This window comes from Mytilus trossulus, chromosome 4, assembly GCF_036588685.1.
Source record: "Mytilus trossulus isolate FHL-02 chromosome 4, PNRI_Mtr1.1.1.hap1, whole genome shotgun sequence".
NCBI classification, from domain to species: Eukaryota; Metazoa; Mollusca; class Bivalvia; order Mytilida; family Mytilidae; genus Mytilus; species Mytilus trossulus.
Window position 1 is genome coordinate 36233781 of NC_086376.1, and position 22793 is coordinate 36256573.

The following is a 22793-nucleotide window of genomic DNA, read 5'->3' on the forward strand; positions in this document are numbered from 1 at the left end:
AATCAAATTAGTATTAGAGGTTCGTATAATTGTTCTTCCGCTTTCCTATTTCTTTTAAACTTCGTGTCAAAGTTTAAGGCATTGAGTATTATACGAGTATCGGTCTCCTCTTGAGTGCTTACATGTAACAAGTTACGACAGTCATTAATAGTTTTGGTATAAATAGCTTTGACAATTTCGGGATTTACAAATGTCCCGGCTAAGTTCAGCTCACTTCAGGTGAAATCATAGGGGATTTGTCAATGTATTGAAGAAGAAAACTACCAAAGAAATAAGGAGAGCCTGTTTGATTTCTATAAAAGAAAAGAAAATCTTCCAGTCAGTTATACTTCTCCCATCAATAATCTGATATACATTTTGGTGGAAGTTAAAGTCTTTGTGCGGTGTTCTCATCAGTCAAAAACATCTGATACTGTGTGCGCTATAAAAAAATCATTGGGACATATTATAGTCAGCTGCAAGGTCACCGAATATTTTACTTTTCTTAACATCAATACATTGAACCAATGCCATACATCTCTGATGTTAGTTGTGAGTGATGGTACACAGAAAGGTAAGGAAAATGCACAAGAGACTTCAGATTCTAATTGCTTCACCTGCAAATCAGACTTGCACGATTTTCTAATGGTGCCGTCATCATGAAAAAAAGAGATTGGAATGAGACCTACAGGGCTCGACAGCACATGTTTTTCCTGTAACAGCATCTATACATTTTGCCAAAATCAGTGCGCGTCTGTCTAAATACAAATTATGGATTTATTTAACCTGAAATTATTTCTCCCGATTTTCATTTAATTTTTTTTTGTCATGTTTTCAAACGTTTTTAGTTTTGACTTTGATGTTTAACTATAGAAACTACTTGACTGACCTGAAGAAAGAGTTCTAGTGATAGAAATGTTTAAGCCTACCTCGACAGTTGTAAGCAAAGAATTTTGAACATTTTGTAGTATGCATTCCAGAAGAGATGGATGATGGGATTCCACAGCAAAGAGATCAGTCATGTCGCATTTAGATGGTTCACCATGGCAATATAAACATGTTCTGCCTCTCTTTTCATTGCAGTTGGGTTTTATTCCTCGTGTGAATTTGCATTATTTGAAGCAAATTCCAGACCTTTCCAGAAAACCAGACTAAGGGTTCTAAGAAATGTCTAATAAGGGTCCATCTAACAAGCGCTTACTTTTGATTTGTTATGCCTACAGTAACCCCTGATTCTCTTGAGGCTTTTATTAACGGTCATTTTTGTTGCCATGTCGGTCCATATGCCGTTTAAATGTCCAGGAGTATGTCTAATTGCAAAGTCGACATCTGCAAAAAGTGATCGAATATCCTCAGAAAGTTGAAACATAACGAGTATGTAAACTGGAATCCACCTTCAGTAATATGACGATCTCAACTTGAAAAGTGACAATTACCCTGTCTTTCTGCTCTTTTAAACATTTATCATAAAAAATTCTAATGCTTCAAAAAATATCCCATTATTTAAAAGTGACACAGCACATCCCCATTGCTTGTATGTATCTATAAGAGGCTGTTTATGAGCTTCGAATAGCTCGGTCTTAGGAGCGTTAGGACTTGTTGAATTTACTTTTGAGTACAATAATTTTGTTATTACATTTGTCTTTAGAAACAATTTTGTATCAAGATGGAGGTAAACTTATATACCTCACATGCAGACGCTGCTGGAATATTGCTATATATGCTGTAAATTTATATATAATACTAGAACACACCCGTGATATCGTGGGTCCGTGACTGAATTAAAGTATATTACTATGCACAAGCCTTATTTTAGTATATTTTTTTTATCTGATAAAGTCGTGCCGATTATAAGAAACACAGTTTTCTCTGCTTTCAAATCTTTCTGTTTGAACCCGTCGAACTGGAACTTAACAATTATTGGTTACATTAATTATTTGGAAAACAAAAGGTCCTGGAATGGAGTATTTTTTTAATGAACAGCATTGTCCTATATTAGTTATAAATAAAGTTGAAGTCTTTGATTCACTGTTTTATGTCATGCCCGCTAACAAATTGAAAACTGTTCCTATACGCCTTATTTTTAGTCCTGATTATTAGTATTCGTATTGTTATCTTAGAAAGTCTTACTGATTAGAATACTACAATAGGTAAACATTTGACAATGATTGAATTTAGTAGTGTCAATCCTGTGATTATGATCCGTGTATATAGCATAATCCTAAATACACCGTTTGGTGGTGCGCCTGTTAGATGCGGAACGTTCAGATAAGGTAATAGGTAACAGGTAAATATACTATTGGTATCGGTATCGGACTCGACCCGGAACTTCTTAATTATTGACAATATTAATTACGTGGAAAACCGTGAAAGGGCCTGGAGTGGTGTAATTTTTAATCTACACCTTTGTACTATATTAGTTATATATAAAGTTGAATTCTTTGATTCGTCGCTTTTACGTGATGACGGCTGACAAATTGGACCTCGTAATTTTAGTATTATAGATGAACCGTTTATTTTCTTTTTAAAACCCTTTCGGCTATGTATCATAGTGTTATTATGCATATCAATCTTTCAAAATATTTGGCCTTGTACTGTCATTGATATCGTACAGTCAGTAACTAAGTACACAGTATAAAATGGAAATAAACGTAGAAGTTGAACTTTTTACACTCGGTATATTTTGTTCCAACCCTTTTCTGTACGACACGGTTATCAGATAATAAGTTCTAAAACAGCATTATATAAAAGATTAATTATAAAAGGCCAGCTCTTAAAAAAAACACCTTTTTATTTTAAAAAAAGACCTTTTCAACAAATTATCGGCCTTCCTATGGGACAAAACTGTGCGCCTCTCCTTGCTGACAATTTCTATTTCAATATGAGTCGGAGTTCCTTCAAACACTAGTCAAAACAAGAAGATCAAAGAGGTCAGGTATAAAATTTCACATTTAGACATAATGATGATATTCTTTCCATTATAAACAATCCAAACTTTTTCGATTTTGATTTTGAAATTATAAATTTCCCCCATCTAAGAAGCAATATACAAACTTCACCTGTATATGCGATATATATATTTTCCAGCTTATTGATGACCCAGGGGTATGTCAAAGAACGCCTCGTACTTTTTTTTCATAAAAAAAGTTCATCGAAGAACTTGTTGGTAAATATTCCGTATTTAAACAATTATTTACTTTGGCTGTTTTGTCTGTTTATTTTATATCTATTTGACATTGCTCTACACTTTTACCTCACCTCATTGTGTTATTGTGCAACGGTACATTTTGTATTCTTTCCCTTCATTTTTACTAATGTGCTTGTCCATATGCCTTCGTGATCCTTTGTTACAATTTTGTTTGTGTTTAGAGTGATTGAGATTATAACACAATGCATGTTGACTGCTGTATCCCAGTATTACTTCTTTCGATTTGTAGCTCAGTGTTTATATGCTCTTGCAAAACATTTGGCTCTGAATCATCAATGCCATTAATGATACTGTACTTATTACGTTACATTGTATGCTTGTAATTAGTGTTTACGTATATAGTTCGTCACTCAAGGCAATCCAGATTCCTTAAAAAAAGTCGTAAAATAATGAAAGAGGCAGTTAAAATTTCTTACACGATGAAGACATAGTCATGTTACCCTTCCAAACCGTTTGCTATACGATACGGATATCAGATAATAAGCATATCAATTTTAAACAATATATCTATTAGGAAGAAATGCTCGTCTGTGATTTTTCTTGATATCTCTATATATTATATAATCTTGGTATTATGTGTATCTCGATACTATCAATTATATTATTAATATAACCAAGTTATAGTTATCACTCAGTATGGATTTGTACACTCCAATACAAACATGACGATTGTCAATGTTTAGTGATTACCTCTCAGGGTCCAGAGCATGTATTTGACTCCATCCCTTGTTTTTTAAGATATATCCTATTTTCTACACGCACAAGATACATATTTTGATAATTAATTCTTGAAGCCAAAATATTTGAAGATCCACAGCTCCTTAAAAGATGCAGAGCTATAATTAAGCAAAAAGTATATAACCAACGGCGGACAAGCTTTACATTTCTTAATTTTAAATAATTTCTAAAATCTTGTAACATCAAATTTAGATACCACACAATACGTATTTCCATGCCTTATAAACTATTCTTTGTCTGTTTGTCTTTTTTTTTGTCTTTTTGTCGTGTTGATTTTAAGCTCCTAATTTGATAGTTATCTTTATTACGCATTGGTTTCCTGTCAGTATTTTAAGTCTATTTTACCAATTTGCATACAATAATATTTCAGAGAATAAAAGATTTAACAAAAAGGATATTTTCACCATTATTGAATTTTAAAATGCAATAATACTTTGAAAAATATCTTTTCACAATTTATTTGCGACCACACCCACTTTTAAAACTTGACATGAAGTAATTAACAAGTCATAATGATGACTGAATAAATTTTCTTTGTAAAAATGTAAAATAGCCCTTCATAGAATATTAGGAGTGAAACATAATTACATGAACGTATACTAGATAAGTGCACTTTTACTTTGTCACAAAATGGATTTTATTTTAAACATAATTCCGATTAAAAACACGATAAAGATTAAGAAAAAAAGGCAAGATTGAAGCTGTCATTTATAAAACCCACAGACAATACAATTGATAGAAATACAGATCTATTTTCTCATTTACTAAATTTCATAGTTGCAGAGATGACAATATTCATACATCATAATATAACATATTTTGCATGTGTGAACATTAATTTACATAAATAGCTGTTGAACCGGACAGACTTCTACACTGATATAAGATGTTTCTCTAATTCTTCGTCAATTTATTCCTTTCTGCACGCATTGTATAAAACAATTTAATCAACGTGTGGATGATGATGATGATCATCATCTGCCGATCGTTTGATCTCAGTACTTCATTGGTTAAAATCCGATTATGACGTCGATTTTTTTTTTGCTCTCCTCTGAAATTCCTATTGTAACGGCATGAAAATAGGCGACCATGCCTGATGACGTCACATAGAAAGAACACATCTTTTTGTAGATCATTTGAAAAGAAGGAATAAGTTTGCCTGCATAATGTTAGAAAATCATTAGAGAAACAGATTCCACCACCAAATCTCGTGTAATACGATAATTATTCACTCTCGATAGTTAAATTTTAAATATTTAAAACGATCGGACAAGCCTTGCGTTTTAAATGTGAAAATTTAACTGTCTCGAGTGGATAAATATCGTCTTACATTCGATGCAGTGGTAGAATCTATATATATAATTTATAAATTTACACAAATTTTCTTTTCAAACAATAATATCATTATATTTAACAATATCAGCAATTGTACAACAAATGTGTGGTAGATATTTATATCGTTTTATTTGAAAAATTAACTGTTCGTATAATTGAGGCCATGTTGATTAGTATTGACTGAACATATCGATACTTCTGTCTGGAGAGCAAAACACAATTATGATGACCTCAAATCATTAGCACGATTGTCTAACTCCTGGATAGCTTTCCGAAATATCCTCTCGTACAGTGATGATTTTAGACTAATGATGGTCTTTTCTATGGTGCCTAAATGGTTTCTCAAAACGGCATCATGAAATGCTGTAATCCGATACAAAAAATAATTATTTAATCGAATTATGTTGACGCTTAAAATACTGAGTAGTAATTCCATCATTCTACTTCATAATTATATCAATATTAATTATCATTGGAAAGTATATTTTCATTTCCTTTCATATGCATGAACTTTATACAAGAAAGAGGTATAGCTAGCTTTAAAACAAGGTTTAATGTACCATTTTTACAAAAGAAAATTCTGTACCAAAGCAGGAATATGACAGTTGTTTTCCTTTCGTTTCATGTGTTTCAGCTTTTGATTTTGCCATTTGCTAAGGGACTTTCCGAAATGAATTTTTCCTGGAGTTCTGTCCTTTTTTTTATTTACCTTTTAATTGTCAGCATGATAAGTTTCAAACTGACATTGAGATTATATATAATGTCAAATGACAAAGTAACATATGATTTATTATAAAGGGACGTATTCGTTAGAATAATGTTTTTAACAGACATTTTCTAAATTTATACATTTTGGCTTATTACAAAGCCTATCATATGAAATGAAGAAAAAAAAAAAATTTTATAAAATGACTAAAATTGTGAAACAAAATTCAATAAATTCGCTGTAATTGAAGCAAAATGGTCTCATACAAAACTTTATATTTTGCAGAGGTAAAACTTAACGGTTCAATTAAATAGTTATCAAAGGTACCAGGATTATAATTTAGTACGCTAGACGCGCGTTTCGTCTACATAAGACTCATCAGTGACGCTCATATCAAAATATTTATAAAGCCAAATAAGTACAAAGTTGAAGAGTAATCAGGTTTTTTTTTTAAAATACTAACAGGGAACCTTTTTTTAACTTGACTGTCTTTTCAAATACAATTTACTAGCTTTGAATATTGGTGAATTATTGTTACCTGAATAAACCATGAATTTTAGTTACATCCTGTTTTCAATCAAGTTCAAAGAACACATTTTAAATATTCATCAGTTGCTTATTTCAGTATTAAAGAGGGATCAAATTTTAAATACAATCGATCGGAATCAACTTCATGTCATCAATGATATCAAGTCAATACCGAAAGAAAATGTATACGTCATTAATATACATTTTTATATACTATAGGTGCATGACAAGTTGCATTATCCTTTAAACTAGTCAATAATGATAACTTGTAGATTGTATTTGCTTTTTGTTTCAATTCACAGACTCTACGGCGATAATTACGACGCTGAAACTCAAGAAATTTCATAATAATTGTACTATACGCACCCGTTCATTTTAATGTCTGCATATATGGACCCCCCCTAATTAGTATATAATACAGTTACTGAGGAGTTGTTATGACTGAATAAGTGACTCGTCGAAATTTATGTCGGAACTTGGGTTTGACAATATGAAGAGCATTGTATATTCCTCACACCAGATATGGGTAAACCGCACATAAAAAAATCTTCATATATTGCAAGTTCTATTTATGACCAGGAGAAATGACAAATATGAAAATGGGTATGGTTGCTGTAAGGCAGTAAGAAAGAAACTAAATTGATATTAAAAGAAAAAGAACCTTTTCTAAACTGTAATACATCAAGTTTACGTTGTGCGTTTTCAATATCCAAATCGCTCTCCGATATTTTCTCCTTTATACATCTATTGATACTTTCCGTTATTTCTATGTTGTCACCATTTTCAATTGAAGAAAGCAATTTTCGTCTAGCTACTCGCTGATTTGCTTTCTACAACAGATAAAAAAAATCGAAGTTTATGTTAGTTGATGCTTCAGTTGGAAAATACATTTGAAATATTAGATCTACATGTAAGTGTCATCTGAGTGAATATAAAAACTTGCATATTATAGCTATTGCGTGTTTTGAGCCATATATATAGTACAGACATTTGTGTAGATAATACCAGAAAGTTTTTCTGTTGAATTGTATTTGTAGTTGGGTTGTATTTTTATCATGATAACTATTTGAGCTCTCATCACACACTATACAGCTTTATATTTAAGCTGTAACTTATGCAATATGTTGTACAGTTGTCTTAACAAAATACCGATTTCTAGGTTGAGTCTAGATAATTTGTTAAATCAATCATAAGAGACAGTCAAAGTTCTTCCATCAAACACCAGCTTAAACAAATGCTTACCTCTCTTGATAGTTTATTGGAAGTTGTAATGAGATAATTGCAAACCACAGTCAATCTTTCGAGATCATCACCAGTACTAGTAGATATTCTCAGACCGTAATCTCCATTCTGAACAATGTTTGTTATTATTTTAAGTTCTTTCGTATCTCTTTCAATAACGCTCTTAACAGAAGATTTTTGATCTTTTAAGTCAAAATCGACTAGTTCAGTTTTAACTTTTAGAGATTTATAGGTATCGCTGGCAAGAAGAAATCTGAGATTTGTAGGGCTGTTTCGGTCTATTGTTATTATCCCATTTCTATGAGAGGGGAGAAGTAAACCTGCCCTATCAGACTCGGGTCCTGGACCAAATCCTAATTTTCCCGGATTGAATGGTATTAATCGACAACCCTCTGTCCTCTTGGTGCATATAATCTTAAACTCACATAGTCTCAATAATGGGTGTGTATCTGGTCCACCATATATTACGATTTTATATATCCCCTCAATCGGAAATTGAATATCAAAATTCCACTCAGATGCATTTCGGATTTTAGCGACTAACCTTGGCATATTTTCTGGTTTTAACATTTCATTTTCATCTTCCTTCTGTGCACTTCCTTCTTTCAACAAAAATTCATAATCCAAATTTATTGCATTAGCTGTTGCTTTTGAAGTTTCAAACGTAAGTGTAAGAGTTTTACCGGATGCAAATAAACAACATGCATTTTTGCTCACCAATTTCATTTCCATAGCCCAAAATGGCGGCAGAAGATAAGCTTGTTTGAGAAATGATTCTCTCGAAATCGGAGTAGACAAGAGTTGCCATTCTTTGCTGTCGGGATGACAGCGATATATAAACTGACTAGGGTCGGGCATTATATAATATTCCTTAAATGCATTTTTAACCACCCCATCTGCGGCTATTGTTCTTTGTCCGATTGCCTTTCCATCCTCCTCTAGTTTTATCCACCCACTAGATCTCTTCCCAAATACTGACCGACAAACCCAGTACGGATGAATGATGCGCCATGAATTCTGAATGTAAACAGCATTCCACAGACATGTTAGATTATCTACATTGGTATCACCTGGTTGGTAATCTCCTGCTTTACAAACTCCATGGATCTGAGCACATTTAACATTGGCTGCCCTAAATATTTGAATAACAATTAAGATTTGAATGCTTCTTTTTGTAACTTCGTTATGGTGTTAAAGCGTTGACCGAAGTACATTTTGTCCGCGCTTCATTCATAAAATGTGCACACGGCCAACGCTTTTACAACCCTATGAAATTACAAAAAGTAGCATTCAATACTTAAAATTGCATTTTTTAAGCTAGGATCATGAAAATACGATTTTTATCAAGTTTTTATTTAATTCACCTGTGTACTTTATTGTGGGACCTTGTGTCATCATGAATGACACGTTTTGTTGTGTAATGAAGTTGCTTAAAGAATAACGCGATATTGTAGTGTAGCCAATCAAAATAACGTATTATAATGAAGTATACATTTAATATGATTATAATGTTGTGAAATACAAGACACATTATTTAAGTATATTAACGGAATTTGGAATTTTTATTGTTTTTCTTATTACACAATAAATACAATTTATAAAGTACAAAATAAAAAGTTAAAACACTACGACACATAAATTATAGCCTCAACAAGATTTGGCAAAACTGTCAGAAAATTATGTTCAATTTTCTAATACGTTGATTCGAGTTATTTTGCCTGCCGTTTCGATTCGAGCGCGGTTACCTCCGATTTTGAAGCGAGTTGTCCAACCTGGTGTTTTAATTCGAGTTATTGTCCAAGTGTTTTGATTACAGTGATTTTACCTGAAGTTTTGATTCAAGTCTTTTACCTGATGTTTTGATTCGCGCATTTTTACCTGCTGCTTTGAATTAAGAATTTTACCTGCAGTTATACAAACATTTTACCCGCTGTTTGAATCTAACGCCACTTGTCAATCTTATGTGAACAAAATGCGCGTTTGGTATACTAAATCATGATTTTGTTATATCTGATGAATTCAAACTCACAGTTTAAAATGTTTTTGTATCCAAAAGAAAGTATCTTAACAAGCAACACGTTCGACCTATGACAAATTATTTATCTTTTCCGGAATAAGAACAATTTTACCTGCATAGAACAGTAAAAAATGTAGAATATGTTGATCTTCTCTGTCCAAGTAAACTCAGGAACCCCAAAGGTGTTTTGTCGGTACATTCCTCGGATACAAAATGTTCCACTACTTGATTACTCAGCCAGACTAGTATAATCCTGACCATCATTTCATCTCGTGTTGGCCTTCCTTTAATTGGTGTGTCTAGATATTTAATAAGCTTGTCAAAACTATTCAGGTCTGATCTTTGCACCTGTTATAAAGAATTGAAAATTACACTTTATAAATCGTTTACGTCTGAACAACTCTTATAGATTCCCTTTAATACTGACACATGCAAAACGCCATGACATTACCAAACTTTACCCCAAATCTAATAAAATATAACGATAACGTATTATATTAAACGTGTAATATCCTATACCCTTGGTATTATTGTCCTGTTTTGAAAAACTAGCACGCCTGGTATGATATATATATAAATATATATATACAACTCGTCAAAACATCAACCCAACAATGTTAGATCTGTAAATTTGCTTTCGCAAATTTTTGGTTCTTCCCTCGCCGGGATTCGAAACCATGCTACTGTGATACCGTGACACCAAATCGCCTGCACTGCAGCCGTTCCGCTAGACCACACGACCACCTGGGCTCTATATATATATTTATTTAGAAACTACCCCTTTACAACGGGGGCACTTGCAGACAGGGTATTCACAAATGCGTCTAACAACATATGCAATGAATATATACAGACAAGTAAAAATATAAATTATACGCCTTGAAAAGTTATAACTATTTACCGTTACTGTATTGACAATTTACCTGTACTTGTGTATATTGATAACTTGACATTTCGGCAAGTGATACATAAGAGGATGGTAAATTTTTAGTACAACAATGAAACGAATGTATATCGCCATGCAATACATCTTAAGGTGTATGGGAGTACGAAGTATATTCGATTCGATATATAAGCATGTGATATCACAGTCCTGTAAATTAAATACCTACTCCACTTTGGTAGGTACGGCTCTACTAAATTTTGAGAAAAAACAGTACATTTAAGCCAAGGCTCCGTGTTGAAGGCCGTACTTTAACCTATAATGGTTTAATTTTTAAATTGTTATTTGGATGGAGAGTTGTCTCATTGGCACTCACACCACATCTTCCTATATCTATTTAAATCTATTAATGAAATAATCTGATAACTGAAACAATGCCTGTTTAAAGTTGTCTATTTTTAATTGATTGATATTATAATTAGATTGAAATATCTAAATTCAAACAATTCTACCGTTCTAGCATGGTGATCTATTTCTGCCTTGGTTATTCCCCTTTCTTCTACGTCATTGTCAGCATCATCACTCCCTGTATTCGGATCAAAGTCTTCAAACCATTGTATTTTCTTTGTTAAATAACGCTCTGTCATATTAGGCACTGGTACAGGGTAGTCATTTTCTGTTGGCCGTAGCTTTATCTACAAAAAAAGTGGTTTAGAAAATTCCCAAAGACAAAAAGCATTAAAGTAACCATCAATATATTTAAAAAAAAATTGACGTCCAATAAACTGCCAGATTTTTTTAAATTTTCTGGTGTATTTACCAAATTTATAATTTGATCTAAAAATAGAATAACTTAACACAGTTCGCAGGTGTGTGGCCACAAGACATAAACGGGCTTTGCAAAATACAAAAAAGTCAAACATATTCTTAAATGGTGACAGAAACTAGAAGCATTCAATTTCCATTTTTTCAATATCCAGGGGGCAAACTCGTGTTTGATTCCCAGTATATACTATATACTGAGTCATTTTAACGGTGTATTTAACATTGCCATAAAGCGCTAGGTTTGGCTTGCCACGTAAGAAGGTTTTTACCCACCATTTTGTTCTTAAAATGTCCTGTACAAAGTCGGGAATATGACAGTTCGTTTCTCTTTATGTTGCACTGTCGTTTGTTTTTGTTGCTCTTTAGTGTTTCTGTTTTTTCGTTGTTTATCTCTTATAGTTGATGATAAATAAACTCATCATAGATATCATTGATGTGTTTCTCTCGGTTTTAGATTGTAACCCAAATTTATTTGATCTCAATTGATTTATGACTTTTGAACATATTATACGTAAACTACTGTTGTATCTATTCATCATGACCATGACTGATGTTAACTAATCTTTTATATATTTCAATTCTCCGGGTTTTTTTTTTATTGTTTAAATGTTCTTGGCTATGCGTGACCCGCCTTGACATATCCAGGCCTATAGGGGGTATAACACTATTAACTATGAATGAGTTTGTTTCTATAAGTCTTGATGCGTTTTAGTATTAAAGTGGAATATGATTTCAAGATTTTAAGTCTTAGAAACATGATTTTTTTCATACTTGTTTTTGACTTTAAACTAGCTTTTTAGTAAAATAAAAAATGTAAACAAATAGTTATAAATTTTATGAATCCCAGGCGCTCTTCTGAATTTATCTTCGTCAAAACACGCAAGGCCAAACAATTAAAACCAAAGGATTACAAGAACCGAAATAGTTGCAGAGCTATATAACAAAAAAGGACCTACAAATAGTCAAATCTTTTTACATATCAAAGGGCAACCTTATTTGAAGAAGTTCAAACATTTGTTTTTAATATTTTATAAATTTTTAAATAACTTATTTTAGAAAGGTTTGTGGCATCTAGTAGTCGGCACTTAGGTGTTGAAATGAATATTAAATACGTGGTCATTTATATTAATTTTCTGTTTACAGAACTTTGAAATTTTGTTAAAACTAAGGCTTTTCTTTTCGCAGGCATAGACAATCTTAGTCGTATTTGGCACAACTTATTGGAATTGTTTATCCTCAATGCTCTTCAACTTTGTATTTGTTTGGATTTATAACTTTTTCATATGAGTGTCTCTGATGAGTCTTATTTTGAGACTAGCGAAGCTCGAATTCCCATATGAAATTTACTGACCCCATTTATAACGTATACGTCACTAGCAATTTATTTTTACTTTGTAACGAATTTATCTTACCGACTATCTTAACGTGTGAAATTTAGACTAGTGACCTATCAAAATGAGCAGGTCTTCAAAACTGTTAGCATTAAGAAACTACTGTCATTGATTCTACAAAAAAGATGCAAGCAAATAACAACTTAAATGTGTTTTATGAACTTATTTCGATTTTAATCATCAATTTCTTCGTCTGTTCAAACCTTTTTTTTCTCAGTACCGTTTTGTTTTGTAAAAGGGACACAACACCACTACTAACCGTGAATGAAATAATTCCCGCCTCCCTTTTAACCTAATATGGAATATAAAGAGACGTAACTCCACTACTAACCGTGATTGAAATAAACCCCGCCTCCCTTTTAACCTAATATGGAATATAAAGAGACGTAACTCCACTACTAACCGTGTATGAAATAGGTTTCGCCTTCATACTAACTTAGTATGAAATATACACGGCCTCCACTTGAACGCTTATTAACAATCATATTCCTAGAAATGAATAGGAGGTAAGATAATGTTAATTTTTTTATCTTTGCTAATATGCTTTGTCGATACATGTAAATCACGTGGCTCTGTACTTATACATCACGTCATTGTGTTATTGTGCAATGCTATTGTACATATTTGTTTGTTTTAATAGGAATCATTTTTTGACATTTTTGTCTATTCTGTCTGTTTCTTTTGTTCCCACATCGTTTTTCATATAATGGATTGTTATACAACTGTTATGCAAGTGAGAGGTTTAAATAGCTATACAACCAGGTTCAATCCACCATTTTCTACTTTAAAAAATTCTAGTATCAAGTCAGGAATATGACAGTTGTTATTCATTCGTTTGATGTGTTTGAGATTTTGTTTACCCATTTGATTACAGAATTTTTTGAATTTTCCACGGAGTTCAGTTTTTTTGTGATTTTACTTTTTACATGTGAGTATTGGGATCCTACGCACATGGTCGCATAGGCATATTTGGCAGAGACACATATAATCTGTATATGGCCAGAACATTTGAGTATTTATCTAACCTCCTAAACGTTTCTAGACATATCATTGGTTTAAAGCGACTGCGTGCAGATCTTATACATTTCATATGGGGTTAGTAGGTGTGGTTTATTTAAATACAAGGGTTGTAATTGTGCTACACGCCTTTGTAAAAACAACACGACTTTAATGGAAAAATTGAAACGTTTCACCCGTACAACAGATGAAGAAATTGATGATAGACGATTGATATGAATTAAAAAAAATACCGGTATATCATTAAAGGCTAACCAGTTGTTAATGTTAGCCTTTTTGGTACAGACCAATGGAAGTAGGTTCTTAATTCTAAGTATTGAAGACTTAACTAATCACTATCATATGCCTTAGTCTTAATATCACATGTTGAAATGGTTAGTAAGATAAATTCGTTACACTACATGTACTGGTGACCTGATATACATGGAGTCAGTATATTCCATATGGTATATTTTCTGACCTCATATACTAGTAAATCTTTAATAGGTCACTATCACACTATGTAACTTATAGTACTCGTTTGGTTATTATCGGGACGGACCGTATGAGTATTTCTACCATAAAAGTATTTTTCGAATAAATTGTAACTTCCTTCGCAGGTAGACAAAAAGTTCGTTCTCCTAATCAAAATTGACTCAAGTAACAAAATAAAATATGTACGCTTTTGCAACTCGAAACCAAAACCAATATTCTTTTAGAAATAAACTTAGTATCTTTAGACCAGTTTTGTCTTTCATATGCATGTCTAATTAGTGATATACTTCATCTTGGTGAATAAAAAGTATGAAGTTATGGTATAAATGCCAATAAAACAACAATCAACCCAAGTTCAAACGAAGTAGATGCATATATGTAAGCAATGATTATATGCAACCATACGGATTTCGACAAAAAAACCTATACCGTATAGTCGGGTATAAAAGGCTCCGACACGTTGTTCAATGAACTTTAATGTAGACTAGTAAGTATGTCTTCTTGCCATTAAGTATCTTAAAATTGAGAATGGAAATGGGGAACGTGTCAAAGAGACAACAACCTGACCAAAGAAAAAAAAAACAACAGCAGAAGGTCACCAACAGGTCTTCAATGTAGCGAGAAATTCCCGCACCTGGAGGTGTCCTTCAGCTGGCCTCTAAACAAATATATACTAGTTCAGTGAAAGATCTTTGTAAAGATACTTGCATCAACATTAATCATTGTTATTGTAATTTAAGAATGGAATAAAAGACGTTCACTTAAATATAAAGCTGAAACAGCTATGTAAATATTTGAACGTTTTTGACATTTATTTTTCGAGATCAATTTTTCAATTCTATTCTTTAATTGAAATGTTTTTTAGTTTTTTTTATCTACATCGATGAAATTGAATTTGATTTTTGGTACACTGTAAACTAAATAAATATAAGGTGTTAACTTTTATCAATACAGCATATGTAAAGAATTGACTTAAATCAATTTACTTAAAAGATAAAATAGTATCTAAACAATCTGTTGAACTTGACAATTGATTGGCAATATCATTAAATTACAAGTATTACCACTTAAAGAAATTTCCTGCGATAGATACTATATGACTTATACAATTTTTTTTTTTTTTTTTTAAATTTATTTTTAAGATTTAATATTTGGTTCTTCCAGGTTGTTTATCAATGAAAAGTGAAATAATGTTAACGATGGTACCTCATCAGAATCGCTTTCAAATGTAATAAAAAATTCTTCGAAATCTGAAGCTTTATTGGGGTCATCGGAGGATGCTATTGAAGGTTCTGTATGTATTGATGGCTGTGGAGTATTTTCTACAGACTCTGGGCTCTCTTCCCTCTCCTCCTCGACAGGTTCAGGCTCAACAACGACAGGTTCAGGCTCAACAATCTCAGGAACATCTGATTTTGAAGAACATTCAGCTCCCATTGATGCAATAGGAATAAAGCTGCAAATTCCAAATAATACAAACTGAATTGTGTATTCAATTGGACCAATACTATCAAACAAGAACAATTCCACCTTGATTTTTGTCGAGCCGGCGACTTTTGTCGCAGAAAGCTCGACATAGGGATAGTGATACGGGGGCGGCTACGGTGGCGGCGGCGGTGTTAGCTTACTTCTTAAAAGCTTTATATTTTAGAAGGTAGAAGACCTGGATGCTTCATACTTTGTATGTGAATGCCTCATGCTACAAAGTTTCCGTCAGTCACATGTCCAATGTCTTTGACCCCATTGTCATGGTTCAGTGACTACTTGAAAAAAATGTTAAGAATTTTTGTAATGTTAAATTCTCTCTTATTATAAGTTATAGGATAACTATATTTGATATGTGCGTACTTGTAAGGTCCTCATACCCGTCAGACAGTTTTCACTTGACCTCGACCTCATTTCATGGATCAGTGAACAAGGTTAAGTTTTGGTGGTCAAGTCTATATCTCAGATACTATAAGCAGTAGGTCTAGTATATTCGGTGTATGGAAGCATTGTAAGGTGTACATGTCCAACTGACAGGTGTCATCTGACCCTGACCTCATTTTCATGGTTCAGTGGTTATAGTTAAGTTTTTGTGTTTTGGTCTTTTTTTCTAATACTATATGCAATATGTCAACTTTATTTGGTGTATGGAAATATTTTATGAACTATAGGTCAGTAGCGCAGGTTTTATTTGACCTTGACCTCATTTTCACGGTTCATTACTCTGTGTTAAGTATTTGTGTTTTAGTCTGTTTTTCTTAAACTATAAGCAATAGGTCAACTATATTTGTTGTTTGGAAGAATTAGCTGTACATGTCTGCCTGGCATGGTTCATCTGACCTTGACCTCATTTTCATGGTTTAAAGGTCAATTTTTAGTTTACTTGGTTAATGTGACAGTTGTAATAAAGCTTTATTTATATTTAGGACTTTCAACATAATATCAATGATTAGAAAAGAAGGCGAGACATTTCAGTGTGTGCACTCTTGTATAAATGAAGGTTGAAGGAAGAAATTATATTTTGCAATTTGTGAAAAAATAGTAAGAGTTGTCCTGTTATAAATTTAATTTGAATTTTTTTTCAGGTACGTACATTTTGTTGGTGTCAAATTGTTTTCCCTCCCTAGCCTATTTTTTTATTATTACTTTCGGATTTTTTTAAATTATCAAACACTGTATATCAAACCTCAACCAATATACTTTATTGAACAGAGATCTAGAGGATTATGTATAATTGTTGTCCCGCGTTGATATAAATTTAAAATTAATAAAAAAAAATCAACATACGAATCAATTTATTCTTTAGATTACAGGTTATACATTCTTATGCATATCTTATATATTTAGCTATTCAATACCATATTTGAATTCAGAAAAGCTGTCATATAATGTCACAATATAACTTTCAGTTTCGGAATCAAGTACAACTTCTCTTAACACGTCAGCATTTGAATAGAAAAAAATCCCGTTTTTTCATTCTTAAGAAAAACATTGTTACCATTGAACTTAATATAAAAATATATATATATAAATTTAAAAGTTTAGTCTTGAATTGTAATCATTTAAAAGACAACTCTTTTGACTGGTAATAGTATATCATTTTCGTTGTTCTATATCTTTATAATACACACCCTGTGTACATACCTGATTATTTTCTCCTTCTTATTCGTTGGTAAATAACTAAAAACTCACTCAGTTTATATAAAATTGCGGTTTTTATCCAACGCAATCATAGGTTTGAACGCAGTTTTCAATTTATACTCGTTTATATTTTTTTTTTATATATATACACACATACTGTTGATCGGGTTTTCTCTGAAAATATTACAGTTTTTCTGAATTAATTTAGGAAGTAACATGTTTAATCTGTCAAGTTACTTTTCATGCTCTAACACATTTAAATTCATGCATTGTCAACACAAACGGGATTTAAATATAATGTCTCTGTTCGATAATGCAATTTAAAGTTTTTGGACTGCAAATTAAAGCATTGAGATCATCAAATTCATAAATTACCTTCTTTGTTTCTTTTAAGAATTGATTTACATTTAAATATAGCTTGAAAATTTTATTTAATTGCCCAGAGACCATGGAACTTGTTTAATCAATACCAGTTGAAGCGTTTAACACTTATAAATACATTAGTATTCTAGTTTCGATATCTTCATTTTATGAAAATCGGGTTTGATTCAATATCGTATTTGAAACACGAGTTTGATTTAATATCCTAAAATATCATAAAAAAGTTAGAATCAATTTTGAAAAAAAATATTACAATAGTTTAATAGAATCGTTAGAAATAACCAAAAGGAATCTGAAAAAACTAGAAACTAAGCTTAATTTTGATTGAAGAATGGTTTTTTTTCTGTGTAAACTTTTTTTTCCGCCTTGGGCGAAAAACAATCTATTTTTTTAGCGACAAACCGAAAACCATTTCTCAGGGTCCAAAACAAATTATTTTTTTCACCAAAACCTGGAAACAAACTTTTTATCTAAAAAAAAACCATAGCCCCCCCCCCCCCCCCCCCCCTAGAAAATCAAATAGTTTCTGCCTAAACGAATATGGCAAACAAACATTTTAACTTCCTCACTTGGTACAGGCCAGTAGATAATGTAACGGGAATTAACGTATTTGTAAGCGATTGAGATATACTCACATAACACTATAGCAAACATTATCTTATAAATTTCTAGGAATAGGATTGGCTAAAAGGAACCTCGTGGAGACCGTGTATATTCCACATTGGGTTCAGAGTCGGGGCATTTTCGAATACACGGTAAGTAGAGGTGTTATGTTCCTGTATAAAAACAACACGGTTATTAGGAAAATCCCAACGGTTTCAACAGACGAAAAAAAATGATGATAAAAGATTGATTTTTTCTCATAAACCAAATTTAAAGGTAATGAGTTTTTATTGTTGGCATTTGTTTTCTAAAGGAAATTGAAGATTGATCACTTTGATTTGCCACGAGTCTAGACACCACGTTTTAAGATAGTCGGTATGAAAAATTTGATGTGGGCATGTGTTACCTTTCCACGTCAGTTTTAATCTAGCGGCGTACTACAGTACATGATATATAAGGCATGAAGATGTTATTGTTACAGATCAGCTAAATTATCTATAGTAAAGGATCCTACAAATTGATGTGCCTTATATATCATGTACTGTAGTACGCCGCTAGATTAAAACTGACGTGGAAAGGTAGCACATGGCCAGCGAAAGCTCTTTTTTGAGAGCCCAGGTGGTCGTGTGGTCTAGCGGGACGGCTGCAGTGCAGGCGATTTGGTATCACGATATCACAGTAGCATGGGTTCGAATCCCGGCGAGGGAAGAACCAAAAATTTGATGTTTAGACGAGTTGTATATATATATATATATATACGTTGCGTCATACTACTAATATTTTACGAACAATGACGTTACGTCATAATACTAATGTGTTCCCCATAACGACGTTCATAACGACTTTTATAGTCTTGAAAAGTCCCAAGATGGATGAAAGCGCTAGACAATGCTGCTTTTTGTGTATTTAATTTTTAATATATATATATATATATATGTACAACTCGTCTAAACATCAACCCAACAATGTTAGATCTGTAAATTTGCTCTCGCAAATTTTTGGTTCTTTCCTCGCCGGGATTCGAACCCATGCTACTGTGATATCGTGACACCAAATCGCCTGCACTGCAGCCGTCCCGCTAGACCACACGACCTATATATATATATATATAACCATGTTTGTGGTTTACCGTCTTTGCCGCAAGTTGATTGTTTTCTATTTGGAATTAAATTAATATAAAGATCCACATAGTAACATCTTGTGATCAATTTATTTGGCAATCGTCAATGGCAGTCAGCAGGGTTTAAAAACATAAGTTGTTCGACCTGTTAGTCAAATGCGGTTTGTTAAAATATACTTTTTTTTCACTTTTTTGGTCTTATAGGAAATTTTGTTTGTGCTGCATTTAGACCCCTCTACAACGAAATTTGTTTTACATACACACGTATAAAAATTGCGGCTTTTATCCAACGCAATCATAGGTTTGAACGTTGTTTTCAATTTAGACTGGCATATAAATATGGGTAAATTTCATATTGCTCAATATTGAATTTTCTGACCCCATATAAATAGTATTAGGTCACTAGCACACTATGTAGCTGATAACATACAGCTGTTTTATTAGGACGGGATTGATAGCAAAAATTGCATTTAAATTTATTCATAAATGTAGTCAATGCTTTAAATTTCGTATTATGAAAAAATAACGTCGAAGCAATTTATTTACAAGTTTATACATTTTTTTCTGATGAAAATACAAAACATCTTTGAGTCTCAGGAGAAATATACATTTCTAGTGTTTAACAATGAACAATTTAATGTACAATACATGTTTATTGTAGAGCCATGTTCTTATTTGATGATGACATATACAATAACACTTTTTACATTTAAGCTATATAAAAAGTAAAATAACTACAACAACAAAAAAAACCAACTCCATGGAAAATTCAAAACGGAATGTCCGTTAACAAATGACCAAATCAAATGTTCAATTCACACCAAACGAATTGAAACAACTGTTATATTCCTTGGTAGAATAATTCTTTATGTAGACAACGGTAGATTTAACCAAGTCGTATAGCTAGTTAAACCTATTACTTGTATGACAGTCGTATAAAATTCCATTATATTGACAATGTTTGAGCAATTTTAGACATAATACGTATAACGTTTGTTCATCTTTTCGTTCATACCCTATTACAAGCTATCGGTATGGCCAATGAAATATGTACAAATATATTTCCGATCAAAATGTACTGTATTCACCACTTCAAAATATACTGTATTCACTACTCCAAAATGTACTGTATTCATTTATAAAAAATCTGCTATTCTCACTATTCAAAATTCAAAACTTGTTCACGATGAAATCACTTTGTTTCGATTAACTTATTCTTGAATAGTTTTTTGAAACATTCGCATATCATCTTTCTCATATTTTGACTCATTATTAAGTACACTTCAAAATTTAAGGAAAATCCAAATGTCATTAAAAGATAACTATAAGGTGCAGCAGTCGCTTGAAAGAAACGAGAAATTAAAAATGAAAATGTACGTTGTAACCACATAAGATAAAAGATCGATTCTGAACAAATAAAGATTATACATATGATAACTATAAGAAGTGCAGATCGCTTATGTCTTGTTCGAGTAACTGTGTTGCCTTCAAAGGTTTTCCTAAGAATAGTAAGTTTGCAAGATATATAGAGAGTTCCTGTTACCATGATAAATATGGCACATGCGTACACAAATGTTACACCCCAAGATGATATTTTTATCCAAAAATCAAGTCGAGTTGAAAATTTAGCACAGCACAATCCGGCTTGATTAGGATATAAGTACAATGAAGCGTTCAATATTCGAGGAAAATATAGGAACATCGAAATGATAGATGTCACTCCGATACATATGTATGAGAATGAAATGTGTATATGCTGTCTACTCCATATAGGAAACGAAATTACACATGCTTTTTGTATACACAGAATAGTTGTTATGACAACTGACATTAAATGGAAGATGTTTGATGAATATAGACTCACTAAGTAAACTAAACAGAACGGGTACTTCATTTTTCCTTCTGTGAATGTCACTTCAGCAAAAGTGTTAACAGTAAAATCAGGAATAAATATTCCAAGAGAAGTTAAGGCATCGGTCAGTGCTAGTGCTGCTAGAAGAATTGATACCGACGACAAATTCCTTTTCTGCAAAAGTATGAAAACAAGCAGAACATTGACAACAGTGACATATATCGTTATGGTAAAACCAGCGAAAATTATCCAATTATCTGGAAGATGACGAGTTACTCTGCAATTATCCGAAATGTTGCGAGAAGAATTCATCATGAGAAAATTATTTTGACGTGCGATAACACTAAGTTTTGTAAACAATTTAAATATATTTTAGGTTTTGTGATAAACGAAAAAAAAGTCCATTATCTTTCCTCAATCAATAATTGATGATTTTTTTGAACAACCTATATCACGAATAGACATTTTTTTCACTTAGAATAGCAGATTTAATTTATACTAATGGAACCTTGGGTAAATGACGAAGAGCTTAATAAACTTAACTGATAGAAGGCAAATATTTATTTTATATAGAAAGCTTTAATGTGAGGACCTTCCTAACATTATTACGTATGCTGAACGTTTCAGTAGTAATTATAACTGAAAAAGACAGATTATTTTTCATCGTAGAAAAAAATGGATCAGAGATTAAAAAGGATAATGAAGAATGATACCGAACATTTGAATATATGGAAATACACAATGTGCATATAAGACAGAAGTTTTCAACATTTGCAAAATAGAAGGTCCACCACCTTAATAGGTTATCAGATTTAAAAATTCCGGAAGATCTTGGTTAAAAGCAAAAGATGTTACCATCATTTAAAAGTCTTGCTTTAAACCATTTCGTTCCGATGTTCTAAAGATGACTCGAAATGCAATTTTGATAGATTGACTAATTTTTATTTTTATCAAACATTACCTATTGTAAGAGTGACTATCTTAACTGTAACAAAAACTGTATTGAAGGAAAAAAGGTTCGTGTAGCAATCAACCATAAACACACATTTTGCTAAACATGTTTAATATGCAATTGATTGTCTTGGGATCCCGTTTGTAGTAGAGAGGAACCGGTTATATCAAAATTATTGTTGACGTCGCAGTTATCTTCTAGATCGGCGTTTGAACTATTTGTCTATTTCAGTAAATGATAAAAAGCAATAGCTGAAAATGAAAAAAAAAAACAAACTTATAAGCGTGCAGATCAAGGCAGTTAACGTACATTTCTTTGATAATGAAAAAACACACATTTTTTGTATCGGGTACGAAGCTGTAGAAAAGCTTGTCTTTCTGTTTCTTTAGCTCATCATACACATAAATGTTATGCTA

At 32.2% G+C, this 22793-nt stretch overlaps 1 protein-coding gene across 2 annotated transcripts; it reads right to left on the reverse strand.

The window, feature by feature from the left end:
- Positions 1–5370: 5370 nt before the first annotated feature.
- Positions 5371–17700, reverse strand: LOC134715216 (hillarin-like). 2 transcript variants are annotated; one of them, XM_063577254.1, is made up of 7 exons: positions 17473–17700; positions 15550–15799; positions 11149–11331; positions 9866–10101; positions 7737–8868; positions 7156–7324; positions 5371–5623 (listed from the first exon to the last, which is right to left on the reverse strand). In XM_063577254.1, the coding sequence occupies exons 2-7, from the start codon at positions 15778–15780 to the stop codon at positions 5481–5483; spliced, it is 2094 nt and encodes a 697-aa protein (XP_063433324.1). In that variant the 5' UTR covers positions 15781–15799; positions 17473–17700; the 3' UTR covers positions 5371–5480. The 2 variants fall into 2 exon arrangements, with proteins under 2 accessions (XP_063433324.1, XP_063433325.1); XM_063577255.1 differs by lacking the exon at positions 15550–15799.
- Between the last annotated feature and the right edge of the window lie 5093 nt (positions 17701–22793).